This window comes from Anas platyrhynchos, chromosome Z (assembly GCF_047663525.1).
Source record: "Anas platyrhynchos isolate ZD024472 breed Pekin duck chromosome Z, IASCAAS_PekinDuck_T2T, whole genome shotgun sequence".
Classification (NCBI taxonomy): domain Eukaryota; kingdom Metazoa; phylum Chordata; class Aves; order Anseriformes; family Anatidae; genus Anas; species Anas platyrhynchos.
This window is the reverse complement of record NC_092621.1, coordinates 27,829,412-27,844,271: the sequence shown is the minus strand read 5'-3', so window position 1 is coordinate 27,844,271 and position 14,860 is coordinate 27,829,412. Positions and strand designations below refer to the sequence as shown.

General features: G+C 39.0%; 1 protein-coding gene across 1 annotated transcript in view; it reads left to right on the top strand.

The window, feature by feature from the left end:
- Positions 1–14,416, top strand: part of MAP1B (microtubule associated protein 1B) — a 71,247-nt gene extending 56,831 nt beyond the window's left edge. The window contains exons 5-7 of the mRNA XM_038169916.2: positions 126–6,753; positions 8,812–9,050; positions 9,757–14,416. Coding sequence (XP_038025844.2) covers positions 126–6,753; positions 8,812–9,050; positions 9,757–9,912 — 7,023 coding nt within the window. The 3' untranslated portion in view covers positions 9,913–14,416. The remainder of the gene's footprint in view (positions 1–125; positions 6,754–8,811; positions 9,051–9,756) is intronic.
- The last annotated feature ends 444 nt before the right edge of the window (positions 14,417–14,860 follow it).

Below are 14,860 nucleotides of genomic sequence, written 5' to 3'. Positions count from 1 at the left end.
GTACTCACCAGTGAAGAAGGTCTAACAAAAGTCTGATCTGATTAGATAATATCATGTTCTGTCATTAATTATCATTAAAAATTAATTTATGTTTATCTTCTTGTCTTTTTGTTTCACAACCCTAGATTGGTGAATTATTGAGCACCACACATCCTGCCAACAAAGCCAGCTTAACTCTTTTCTGCCCTGAGGAAGGGGACTGGAAAAATTCCAATCTTGATCGACACAACCTTCAAGACTTCATTAACATTAAGCTCAACTCATCTTCCATATTGCCTGAAATGGAAGGACTTTCTGAATTTACAGAGTATCTGTCAGAATCGGTAGAAGTGCCATCACCCTTTGACATTTTGGAACCTCCAACCTCAGGAGGCTTCTTGAAACTCTCCAAACCCTGCTGTTATATTTTCCCGGGTGGAAGAGGAGACTCTGCATTGTTTGCGGTGAATGGATTCAACATGCTTATCAATGGAGGATCTGAAAGAAAATCTTGCTTTTGGAAGCTTATCCGGCATTTGGACAGGGTAGATTCTATTCTACTCACTCACATCGGAGATGATAACCTGCCAGGAATCAATAGCATGCTTCAGAGAAAAATAGCTGAATTAGAAGAGGAGCAGTCTCAAGGGTCTACTACCAACAGTGACTGGATGAAAAATCTGATCTCACCTGATTTAGGAGTTGTATTCCTTAATGTACCTGAGAACCTGAAGAATCTGGATCCTAACATTAGAGTTAAAAGGAGTGTCGAAGAAGCTTGCTTTACACTCCAGTATTTAAATAAATTGTCTATGAAACCAGAACCTCTTTTCAGAAATGTGGGAAATACCATTGACCCCATTATTTTATTTCAGAAAATGGGAGTTGGCAAACTTGAGATGTATGTGCTTAATCCTGTCAAAAGTAGCAAAGAGATGCAATATTTTATGCAACAGTGGAGTGGTACTAACAGAGATAAAGCTGAATTTCTGCTACCAAATGGCCAAGAACTAGACATTCCATTATCCTATTTCACTTCTGTTTCATCCCTGATTGTGTGGCATCCAGCTAATCCTGCAGAAAAAATAATTCGAGTTCTGTTTCCTGGAAACAGCACCCAGTATAATATTCTAGAAGGACTAGAAAAGCTCAAACACTTGGACTTCCTTAAACAACCAATGGTTACACAAAAAGACCTAACTGGAAACATTGCTAGTCCAGCTGTGAAACAAGCAAAGTTGAAACAGCGAACTGACAGCAAGGAGAGTCTCAAGCCTGCTGCAAAGACACCACCAAGCAAGACTGCCAGAAAAGAATCTAAAGAAGAAACTCCAGAGCCTGCAAAGCCTAGTCCAGCACCAGAAAAGACTCAGAAATTAGAAAGCAAAGAAAAAGTTCCAGTTAAAAAAGAGAAACCAGCAAAACCAGAAGCCAAACCTATAGTGGCAGAAAAAGATATAACAAGTAAGGAAGAACAATTACTGAAATCTGAAACTCCTGAAAAACAAGCTACAGATGTAAAACCAAAAGTGACAAAGGAGAAACCAGTGAAAAAGGAAGTCAAAGCAAAAGCTGAAGAAAAGAAAGAGGAAAAAGAAAAAACAAAGAAAGAGGTTGCTAAAAAGGAGGAGAAAACTCCCATCAAAAAAGAGGAAAAACCCAAAAAAGAAGAGATCAAGAAAGAAGTTAAAAAAGAGGTGAAAAAGGAGGAGAAGAAGGAAATTAAGAAGGAAGTGAAGAAAGAAGCTCCACCAAAGGAAGTGAAGAAAGAAGCTAAAAAAGAAGAGAAAAAAGAAGTTAAGAAGGAAGAAAAAGAAGCCAAAAAGGACATCAAAAAGGTTCCTAAAGAAACAAAGAAGACACCCACTCCTTCAGCTGAAACCAAAAAGCCAGCAGCAAAACCTAAACCACAAAAGAAGGAGGAACCTGCTAAAAAAGAAGCAGTACCTGCTGGAAAACCAAAGGAAAAGGGAAAAATTAAGACTGTGAAGAAGGAGATCAAAGTCAGTGGAGCACAAGCTGCCCTTGCAGCCGTTGGAGCTGCTGCCACAACAGTAGCTGCTGTAGCAGCTGCAGAAATTACAGCTAGCGGAAAAGAACTTGAGGCAGAGAGGTCCCTTATGTCTTCACCAGAAGATTTAACAAAGGATTTTGAAGAATTAAAAGCTGAAGAAGTGGAAACAATAAAAACAACAAAACCTCAGGTTGCACTCATTGAGGATGAATTGAAGCTCTCCGGCAAAGAACAAAAAGAGGCCTTTGATATCCAAAAGGAAAAATTAGACAATGAAGGACCTGCTGAGTCCTCTGACGAAGGCATAACTACCACAGAGGCTGAGGGTGAGTGTGGACAGACACCTGAAGAATTAGAACCTGTGGAAAAGCACAGGGTTGATGACAATGAAAAGTTTGAAGATGAGGGAACTGGCCTGGAAGAATCATCTGAAGCAGGAGATTATGAGGAGAAGGCAGAGACAGAAGAAGCTGAAGAACGAGGTGAAGATGAGGAAGAAAAGACACCACTTGACACCACAAAACCATACATGGAAGAAGCAAGAAAAGTGGGTAAGAGTGCAGAAGAAATAATGGCTGAAACAGATGCTAATATCAAAGATGAAAAATATATCGAAAAGGCAGATTATGAGGCATCAGATGAACGGGCTGAGGAGGACAGGGAAGAAGCAGTAGAAAAGGCAGAAACTGAAGAGACTGAAGAAGAAGAAGAAGACAAAGCAGAAGACATCAGAGATGAAGAGGAGACTGAAAAAATAGAAGCTGAAGAAGACTATGTGATGGCTGTGGTAGACAAAGCTGCAGAAGCTGGTGAAGTTGAAGATAAATATGGCCTACTCATTATTACACCAACAAAACGCTCAGAGCCTCAGTCTCCAGCAGTTGAACCAGCCTCTTCAATCCATGATGAGACATTACCTGGTGGTTCAGAAAGTGAAGCCACTGTTTCTGATGAAGAAAATAGAGAAGATCAACCTGAGGAATTCACTGCTACTTCGGGTTATACACAGTCTACCATTGAAATATCTAGTGAACCGACTCCAATGGATGAAATGTCTACGCCCCGGGATGTTATGAGTGATGAAACTAACAATGAGGAAAGTGAGTCACCGTCTCAGGAGTATGTGAATATTACCAAGTACGAGACATCACTGTACTCTCAAGAGTTTGGTAGGCCTAAACTTTCTCCACTTCCAGATGCTCTTAATGGATTATCAGAAGGATCCAAAACAGAGGCCACAGAAGGTAAAGACTATAATGCCTCAGCTTCTACCATCTCACCACCTTCTTCATTAGAGGAAGACAAATTCTGCAAATCTGTGTTCCAGGATGTGTACCGGCAAAAAGAAAGTGAAATCCAAGGCACTGCCAAATTAGAAATCAAAGAAACCTGTCCAGAAGATGTTTCTGGAAAACTTAGTCCAGCCAAGAGTCCAGCTGATAGTTTGTCCCCTCCATCACCAGTTGCCAAAACACCACTGGGTGAACGCAGTGTCAACTTTTCACTCATTCCTAATGAGATCAAGGTCTTGGCTGAGCCTGCCCCCGTTGCTGCATTGCCCAGTGTACGTCAAGAAGTTGCTGAAGAGCACTGTGCAAGCCCTGAAGATAAAACATTAGAAGTAGCATCTCCCTCACAGTCTGCTGCTGGTAGTGCTGGTCACACACCTTATTATCAGTCTCCCACTGATGAAAAATCCAGTCAGCTTCCCTCTGAAACAAGTGAAAAGTCAACAGAAGCTCCAGTTAGCTTTGAATTCAGCGAAGTCAAAGATGAGTCTGCAAAACCCAGAATAAGCCCAATGGATGAGCCTGTGCCAGATTCAGAATCTCCTATTGAAAAGGTTCTCTCACCTCTACGGAGTCCACCACTGATAGGTTCAGAGACCGCTTATGATACATTTTTGAGTGCTGATGTAAAGTCTCCCACCAGAGATTATGGAAGTCCTTCTGAGGGGAAACCTGAAAAAGAAAAATCACCAGTTCAAATGAGCCCAGCTTCTGAAGCCAGCTCAGTGGGGCTTTTCCAAGAAAGACAAGATGAAAAAAGCATGGAGTTTATGGTAATTAAGGAAGGCTTCAGCCTAGAGAGAAGAATGGAGGATACAGAACCCAGCAGCTCCCAGTCTTCACTGGTCTTGGATGAGAGGAAGTTGACGGGTGATCTCTCACCTACTCAAATAGATATCAGTCAGTTTGGTTCCTTAAAAGAGGACACAAAAATGTCAATTTCTGAAGGCACTGTTTCTGATAAGTCTGCAACTCCTGTTGATGAGGTCGTAGCAGAAGACACATATTCTCATATTGAAGGAGTAGCTTCTGTCTCCACAGCATCTGTTGCTACTAGTTCATTTCCAGAACCAACTACTGATGATGTATCCCCCTCTTTGCATGCTGAGGTTGGATCTCCCCACTCAACAGAAGTTGACGATTCCCTTTCAGTGTCAGTTGTACAAACACCAACAACATTTCAGGAAACAGAAATGTCTCCATCTAAGGAGGAGTGCCCAAGGCCTATGTCAATTTCTCCACCAGATTTCTCACCTAAAACTGCAAAATCAAGAACCCCAGTGCATGATCACAGATCTCCTGAACAGTCAACTATGTCAGTAGAATTTGGTCAGGAATCCCCTGAGCAGTCTTTAGCAATGGATTTCAGCAGGCAATCTCCTGAATATCCTCCTGTAGGCACTAGCATACATCATATATCTGAAAATGGACCAACAGAAGTAGATTATAGCCCTTCAGATATACAGGAGCCTACTTTTGCACAGAAGATTTCGCCTGTGGAGCAGACATCTTACTCTCAAGAGAAGGATATTTCAGAAATTATTTCAGTTTCTCAAATTGAAGCTTCATCTTCAAGTTCATCAGCTCATACTCCTTCCCAGGTAACTTCTCCACTGCCAGAGGAAACATTTGCAGGTGCCGCTCCACCCAGAGATATGTCACTTCATTCTTCTCTTACCTCAGAAAAGGTGCAGAGCCTAGGAGAAAAGCTGTCACCAAAGTCTGATCTATCTCCATTAAGTCCAAGGGAATCTTCTCCTCTATACTCTCCTAGTTTTCCAGATTCGCCTCCTGCAGTCACAGAAGCAGTGTCAGCTAGTCATGCATCTTCATTGTCATTGGAAGTGTCCTCTGACAAAGCCTTTGGTTACCAGGCTGTGACATTACAGGAACCCCTAGAAAAGCACAGCCCAGAACCTTTATTCAGCCCAGAAAAAGAAGATTCAGAGAAAAGCAGCAGGTCACCAGAGGAACTTAGTTATTCTTATGAGGCCACAGAAAAAACTGCTAGATCACCAGAAGATATTAGCTACTCCTATGAGGCAGTTGGAAAATCTACTAAATCGCCTGAAGCCACAGATTATTCCTATGAGACAACAGGGAAAACTTCTAGGTCACCTGAAGCCACAGATTACTCCTATGAGATGACAGGGAAAACCACCAGGTCACCAGGGGCCACAGATTACTCCTACGAGATGACAGGGAAAGCCACCAGGTCACCTGGTGAAACAGATTATTCCTATGATATGACAGGAAAAACCACCAGGTCACCTGGGGACACAGATTATTCCTATGAGACAACAGGCAAAACCACCAGATCACCTGAGGCCACAGATTATTCCTATGAGATAATTGGGAAAACCACCAAATCACTTGATGTCACAGATTATTCCTATGAGAGAATTGGGAAAGCTACCAAATCACTTGATGCTATGGATTATTCATTTGAGGCAACAGGGAAAACCACTAAGTCACCAGAAACCATGGACTACTGCTATGAGACAACTGGGAGAACCACTAGGTCACCAGAGGCCACAGCTTACTCCTACGAGACAACTGGAAAATCCACCAGCTCACCTGAAGCCACAGATTATTCATTTGAGACAACTGAGCAAGCCACCAGGTCACCTGAACCTACCAGCTATTCCTATGAAGCAAGTGCACATTTTACTCCAGGAAAATCATTAGCAGAATCTCGTCAAGATGTTGATTTATGCCTTGTGTCCTCCTGCGAATATAAGCATCCTAAAACTGAACTTTCACCTTCATTTATCAACCCTAATCCCCTTGAGTGGTTTGCAAGTGAAGAGCAGTCTCAAGATCAAGAAAAGCCATTAACTCAGTCTGGGGGAGCCCAGCCACCCTCCGGGGGAAAGCAGCAGGGACGGCAGTGTGATGAAACACCTCCCACTTCAGTGAGCGAGTCTGCCCCATCTCAGACGGATTCAGATGTTCCCCCTGAGACTGAGGAATGCCCTTCCATCACTGCAGATGCTAACATTGACTCGGAAGATGAGTCAGAAACCATTCCAACAGACAAGACAATTACATACAAACACATTGACCCACCACCGGTCCCAATGCAGGATCGCAGCCCTTCCCCTAGGCACCCTGATGTCTCCATGGTTGATCCAGAGGCTTTGCCTGTTGACCAGAATCTGGGTAAACCTTTAAAGAAGGACCTCAAGGAAAAGACGAAAACAAAAAAGCAAGGTACTAAGACCAAGTCATCTTCTCCTGTTAAAAAAAGTGATGGTAAATCAAAACAAGTGGCTTCACCAAAGCCAGCTGTGAAAGAATCTTTAGAAAAAACTTCCAAAACAGCTTCTCCAAAAAAGAAGGAGTCTGTGGAGAAGGCAACCAAAAATATCTCTAATCCAGAAGTAAAGTCCCGAGTAGAAGAGAAAGATAAGGACACCAAGAATGCAGCAAATACAACAGCATCCAAGTCAGCAAAGACCGCAACCACAGGTAAAAGCACATAAGAGCTCTCTAGTTGTTAAGATAGTGAAGTTAGATTGCCTTTATATCAGTTGAGAATGTGGTTTTCAGCAAACCCCCAAAGAAAGTCCATGTTTTAGATACAAGCACAGTATGTAAACGACCCATTTAAATGAATGAAATTCTCTGACTTAATTCTTTTAATCTGAGAAACTTGATGTGTCAGTTTGCAGAGATGTAAAGAATTAGTTCAAGTACCTCAAGTATAAAAAAGCTTAGTACCAGCTGTCTAAAGTGTTAACTGACTAATAGAATTAAAAGTACTACTCTTGTAGGTTAAGTGAAATTAGCAGTGGAGTGGTCCACTTTATTCATTTCCAGAATTATGTAGGCACAATGCTCTTAACATAAACTAACACAGTTTAATGTTGTAAGAGGCGAGGTGCTGTAGGACATCGGATGCTTTTATTACTTTGCTGGATTATTTTTAAAAAGAGTATTTAAAAAAATTATAACAGTAGCAAGAGCACTTTCAGTGAGCTAAGCATGTATATCACATAATCCGGTTAAAGTCTTATGCCATCAATGATGACTCAACATGTGGAAAGTTAGTGTCATTTTGAATGACTGTTGTGCCTTCTAAGTAGTAATAAAATACATATTAAATTACTGAAGAAGGCATTGTGCTAATAGGTTGTTTCCAGCAGATCTTATTACAGAGTTTTGAGGATACTCTGATTTTACTGTTACCAACAGGACTGAAATTTCTTGAAAGCTTTTTACTCCCAGCAGGTCTGGGATTCAGTACAAGCAAACCAACATTCATGTCCATAGCTCTCCCATTTGAAGTAGTACACTGTTCATTTCTTATACCATAGTTCGCATGTCTCTGTTAGTAGATGCCTTTCAAAACAGCAGTTTAGTTCCTCATGCTGTACATTTCTCTAGAACTTTAGTTCTATATTAGATTATTTTTCCTTGAAGCATATTTCCCAGGCATATGCTAGAGCTTAAGACAAGACTCTTATTTGATATTGACATTTAGGTTTAAAGTAAAATGCCCAATATTGTACTCAAAGTTAGTGTCCACAATTCCAGAAGATGTATCATTGATATATTTTATTATTATTATTATTATTATTATTGTGATAAAAGATGGTAAAAGATTTTGTAACATACCCAATGGTTAAAACTGCTCTAATTCAGGAAATATTTTCATATTATGATGCTTGTTTGGCATATTGTCCTCTGATGAATATCAGATCAAGATAGACAATTCTAATGGACTTTTCTGGCCTTTCAATATGTGACCCTAAATAAAGGATACTGCTCAGATAATTTAGTTTTCCAAACTTTATCCTCTATAACATCACAAGGAGGCTAGTAATCAATAAATGGCCATTATCTGAATACGATTACTGATTGAACCCTCATTGCCAGTTCACACTGTGATCCAGTGTATGGCAAAAGCAGATTTTTTGTAACTATGTGAGTGTTTAAAATTTGGACTTCCTTTTGAATGAAGCTCTTCTTAGCCACTGCACTATGCATTGCAGTTTCTTCCCCCTGCTTTTTGTGATGTGGCCAATTTTTGTATATAAATAAAGATAGCTTCAAATCTGCATGGCTCCCTGTGTGACCCTATGTTTCATCATCATGCAGATCTGAGATTTTCAAAAAGCTGTGCTTTTTAACTTAGAAATTAAGGCTGCCATTTATTGAATGGTAATTCAGTAATCACAGATTTGTGTAGTAATTGTTGGATAATAGTAGCGTATTACTGGGAAATGTTCAGTCAATTGTTGGTTATGTGGCAGTGAGTTTTTATTGTATTATATAGTTAGTTACATATGTTCAGGTTTTTTCTTCCTAGTACAATCAGCATTTGGATTTGACAAAGCTGGAAAGTGTCATTAGGTGTAGGAGGGTAATGCCATAATTGTTTCAGAAGACACAGAAGTACAACTGTAACACTTAACCAGCAGTAGCTATTTTAAGGAGTATCACCTCAATGATTTTAATGGTCACTAATAAATACATGTTTTTAACCACCCCGGGATGTATTCTTTTGTTGTTTGATTTCCAAAGGACCTGGGACTACTAAGTCAGCAAAATCTACAGCTGTGCCTCCAGGACCTCCAGTGTATTTGGATCTGGTGTACATTCCCAACCACAGCAACAGTAAGAATGTTGACGTTGAGTTTTTCAAGAGGGTCCGGTCATCCTACTACGTGGTGAGCGGGAACGATGCCGCAGCCGAGGAGCCAAGCAGGGCTGTTCTGGACTCCCTGCTGGAGGGCAAGGCCCAGTGGGAGAGCAACATGCAGGTAGGCTCTTTGCTAGTATTTCTGCCTGGAAATTAAAACTTTTCTGAGAAGCAACCATGGGTAGCCAGTGCACCTGTAGAGTGGACAGCCACTGCTCTGGACAGGAGGTTCCCAGCTAGGGCACCTCATTTCATCAGTGGTGAAACCAGTGAGAGGACACATGAGTGAAGTACGGAGCTGTGGTACATGAGTGAAGTATGGAGTTGTGGTCAGCTGCACCTCCATTCCTTGCTCTTCTGACCTGACCCTGTAGAATACAATGGTTGGAAATGCATTATTTACAGGGCCATTTCGCTGTTTCACGTTATTATTATACCATAAATGATCTGGGTTTGCTAACCTTTCAGTTTGCATGTAGGAAAGAAAAAAATAACATTCTGTGGTTTGTACAGCAACCATGTACACTTGGAAACTCCTTGTGCCTTTCCAATGTGATAAGTAAATAAATAAATAGGCCATAATCAGAAGGGATATCAGTGCAGACTATACCTTGCTCCTTCTCTGAAAAGCTGTATTTGAGCACTTTACAGAAGCAGGTTTTTTAATTTCTTTTTATCCATAAATTTATCTTATTATTTACTGCATAAAGATATGATCTTTCCAAAAGGGAAATGTAGCTGTTGGTTGGCACTTTTAACAAAGCCATTTTTCTTATGATTTTCTTCTGTTGCTCATGCCTGAGAAGCTCTACTTTTTCATGTTGCAGGTGACCTTAATCCCAACACATGACTCAGAAGTGATGAGAGAATGGTACCAAGAGACCCACGAGAAACAGCAGGACCTCAACATCATGGTTTTGGCAAGCAGCAGCACGGTTGTTATGCAAGATGAATCTTTTCCCGCATGCAAGATTGAACTGTAAGAACAAGACCACGCACCACAACGTTAAACTTTGTTTCCAGAAATTCTTCAGTTTGAAAACACCTTTTCTAAAAATTCAACCCATCTATTTCAACTGCTGAACTATATACCTGCCAAATGCTATACTGTGTCACGGTGATGCAAGTCACTAATATTTTTCAGTCTTTGCTGATTGCTAAGGGAAGTAACAGTATTCCTATAGTAGGGTTCAAATTACTGCGAAAATACAGATCCAGTTTCATCTCCGCTGAACGTTTGGAAACCATGCACTAGCAACCATAACTGACTTCTGCCAGGTAGAGGCATTTGCCCTCTAAAGAAACACAACAAGAGAGAAAGAGAGAGAGGGGTAGGAGGAGAAAGTAAAAAATAATTAGATCTGCATTAGTCTTATGGCAATAGATGTATCGCTTACTGCAGTCTGCTTATGCTCTCATATGAAAAGAAAGTTTTAAATTTGTATCAATCCGAGCTATCACAAAGGGGGTCCTTACTTTACAGAGTTAAGTTAGCTGGAAAATGCAAAGAAAGAGAACGTGGCTAGGAAAGGACATAAAACTTAAAACTCTCATTAGCAGTTTTCCACTTTAATTTGAACTCTGCATACTGACATACCATAACAATCATAGGCCAAATATGCACATTGTCTGAACCCCATCCAGAACTCTAAAACCTTCCTTTTAACATCCAGAATTATTGGTCTAAGGCATACTCCCAGCAAAAGTCCACTTACTCCACTCAGAATTGACCAGTCCACATGCTTAAACACCCATGTCAACTGTTGATTGACTGAAGCAAAATACCAAAGCAGTTGGGAGTACATACAGTAGACAATTTGCCTTAGAAAGTGACTTGAATGTACAAAGAAACTCGATGCACTTATTTTTTACTGTTGAGACAGCAAATTTATAAACACCAGTGTAGGATCATAGTTACACCAGTAAAGAAGTGTGAGTGTGCATGTGTGGTACTAGAAACCTATCTGACTGGTCAAATGGCTCGGTGCTATGAATTACATATCTTAGTCATGTGAACACTTCATTGGTGCACCTGGACAGCAGAAGAAGGCAAGACAAGCATTTCTTTTGAAAGCTTCTTTTGTACTGTGGAAGCAGGATTGAAGTGGTGTCCAGTATCAGAGTTGCAAAACTTAGTGAAATTTTCAGAATGATAAAAAGGTTACCTGCGAGTCTGTACAGTATTCAACCTTCCTTTGTCTTACATTATTTTATTTGTTTAATTTAAGAATGAATATGGGAACAAATGTACAGAAACCTTTTTTTAGCAATGTGTGAACTTTTAATAGATGAATTTTTAACAAAAGTTTTCATTTACAGGAAAACGCAAAGAAAAATTTTTCAGGTGAAGGCAGTTTTTTTAGTAGTTTTGTAAGATAAATGAATAATGTTGTTTAAGGTTCTAGTGAGAATGGATATTAAACTAAAATTTATTGAAAATAGTCAACTGCCAAAACCTTTTTTGGGGATAGGTGCAGAGGGGGCACCCTAATGATAAAATTAATCTATTGATGATGAAAGAAAATGGAATTTGAAATGTTGATTGCCTAATATTTACAAGTGTCTACATTCTCAACCCTCACAAGATCTTGAGAAAAGATAGAATAAGCAATAAGCTAAAATAAATCCTTTCCTTTCCTTTCCTTTCCTTTCCTTTCCTTTCCTTTCCTTTCCTTTCCTTTCCTTTCCTTTCCTTTCCTTTCCTTTCCTTTCCTTTCCTTTCCTTTCCTTTCCTTTCCTTTCCTTTCCTTTCCTTTCCTTTCCTTTCCTTTCCTTTCCTTTCCTTTCCTTTCCTTTCCTTTCCTTTCCTTTCCTTTCCTTTCCTTTCCTTTCTCCCTTCTTTTCCCCTTTCTTTCCTTCTCTAGACTGCCTGCAGAGGAACAGCATGTAGAACAGTTCCATGATTTAAGACAGTTTGGATTTTTTAGTCTCAGAAGTTTTACCCCAATGAAAAAAAAAATACTTTGTAGAAGCTTTGCAAATCAGAATTTAAAGAAGGTATAAAGGCCTCCGAAATGGAGATATGTGCTGGTCTGTATGATTCACTGTTATGGCTGATATTAAGTTTCACAATGTAGTGAACTATGACCTCATTTTATTTTCTTTACTTCTAATTTATTTCAAATTTACATAGTTAGGATATTTTTGTTAGGTATAAGTTTGCACTCCTAATTTTTATGATTTTTTTAATCCTGCTTTAGGGTCCTTTAAATATGGGCTCCTGAGGCCCATTTAATGCTGTGAATTACTGTTTGTCAATTGTTGGGGTTTTTGATTTATTTTTAATGTCTTCTTTTTTTAGGTATCTCTAGCAATGCTGTTTTATTTATTGCTATACCTTTTAAGTTGTTAAGAATAACTCAGAATGACTATGGCACAAAAGGCAGGTGGAAATGTATTGTGAAAGTAAGCATGTTTGCTGGGCTCATAATAATTTACTTAAAATTATGTTAGTAATACATAGTTTTCAAAGTTATAGGCAAAATATTTGGCAGAATAGTTGTATTGTTTCTTCAATTCTTTCTGCTTTGTCTACTTTCTTACATAGGTAAGATCTCAAACATTTTGAGTGGGAACAGATCAACAGATTTTCTGATTTTATGACAAAATCTGAAACAGTTTGTACCTCTGCTTTGGAAGAAAATCTGTTTTAAGTACAGAAGTGGTCCTGAGATAAATCCCACACCACTGAGAGTCAAGATCAATTTCACTACAATCAGGGAAGTTACAGTCATTCAATCCTACTGTAAATTAAATTAGAATTAAGCCTTAAATCTCCCCAAGCAAGTTTGTGATGGCTCAAGCATTAGTTCTACTTAAAAAAATAATAATAATGTAGTTACAGCTGACTTTAAAATGTGCATTTTTTTATTATTATTATTTTTTTTTTCTGTTACAATAATATTAAAAGCCCAGCCTGGCTCTTCTGAGGTTTTGTAATGCCTGTTCCATCCATTCCCTTTTAAATGGCAACCACCCCTGGGTGCAACACAGCGATGAACTCCCTCCTCCATTAGCTCCTCTTGCCCTTAATGTCTTTCCTGCCTGTGGAACTAATCTAACTGTGCTAGTTATAATACTACACAATTAGCTTAGAACAGTCATCAAAATGTACCATGTACATTAATGATGAGTGCTGTTGATCGGCATAGATTTCTAGGAGCATGGTTTGTTATTGATTACTCTAATTATAAAGATTCAGTGTCTGAGTGTAAAGGACACTCCATTTAAATGATGGTGTTATCCATAATAGCATCCCAGTCATGATCTTTATGCTACTAAGTATACTGCTTAATAAAATTCAATGAAGAATTAACTTTAGAGATCACCTCCCACTCCTGAACTTAGACAGGGCCTCTCTTGCATGCCTTTTCAAAGTCCTGTGGTGGGCCTGACTTCATTGACCTTTACTTTTCACCCCATCTTTCAAAAATTCACTTTTGTTTTTTTTTTTAATTACCTTACATGCTGTGGTGAATGGAGCTAACCGTACATATGAATGTTGTTTTTTTTTTTTTCTTTCTTTTTCTTTATTGTCTGCAATAGCTTACACTATTTAGGAGAGTTCCGGTACTCATTTTAGTAAGATTTAATTGATTTGTTAATTGAATTTTCAATCCCTCCCGCCACAAGCAAGTCAGCTCCAAAGAGCGCTTACTGTGCATTTGGAACATTTATGTCATATGCTTCTCTCTGTTCATCTGTCGCCAGAGGTTCTTGCTCAGTAATGATGTTTTGAGAGAAATAGTAATTTTGTTGGTCTGGATTTATTAGAAAAGGAAAAAGTATAATACTTACACTTGGAAGAAACTGTAAGCTTTCATCTTTTCACTTAATAATTGAACAAAACACTAAAACCAACTAAGGGTAAGCATTTCTTAGAATGCAAGTATACTATTCACCCAGTTTAAAAATGTTTGCTATTTAAAATAAAAGGAAAAAAAGAAAAAATAGTCTGTTTGTTGTGACTTTACAAAAAAATCTAAAAATTAAATAACTAAATAAAACAATTGCATAAAAATATTGAAAGGAGAGAAAAAGAAAAAGGGAGAAAAATAATACAAAGCTTCTCTGCACTAGACTTGCTAGGAGCTCCAAATGGCCGGAGCTACCTCTTCAAGACTGGGCTGTAATCACAATTGTAAAAGAGCAAATCTGAAATATGCTTTCACGCATTTGCATGCAGCCATTATCTTCCAAACCATGGAAAGAAACAGTCTTGTTGCTGGCTGAGAAGCACCTCACACACCTCCTCTCTCTTGTTCTGAATGGTGTTTGTGTCAGTCTGCAGCTGTGTATGGTATTATGTCTTATAATCCTGCATCACTTCTATTCTATCCAGTCATATCTAATGTAGAAAATTAGTTTCCAGTGAAAGTAATATGTAGTGCTTTTATGATATTTGTGTGCAATATCCCCTCTTCCATTGAGGATATTTGATGTAAAGGAAACAAACTCAGTTCCACAATAAAATACAAAAGTGGTAAAGTGGTGTTGACATGTTTCTTGTCTTTGTGTGTGTACGTATTTGTAAGTTTCCCCTTTCCTTCAATCATGGTTGCCTATTATATGGGGTTTAGCTCAAAATATCAGTGATTATTTAAGTATTAGATTAGAACCAATCTCTATTTAGAAATTTGAAAATAAATTAAGATGACTTTTATCTCTCGTGGTGTAAAACATTACCATGATGTACCATGATGTGGCTTCTTTTTGTTCTCATTTCTGTATTCCCCGGCAGCATGAGAAAACACCTCATTTTCAGTAAGTACACATTCAAGTGGCTGTGTCAGAGATGATAACCAATAAAGCTACATCAAACTGAGCCCACCCTGGTTTGAAAAGAGATCTTTTCCAAACCAGGGAGTTGTTGCAGTTTAACAAGACTGAATTGCTCCTTCCTGTTTTTTCTCCTTGGTCAGCAGCGAGCCA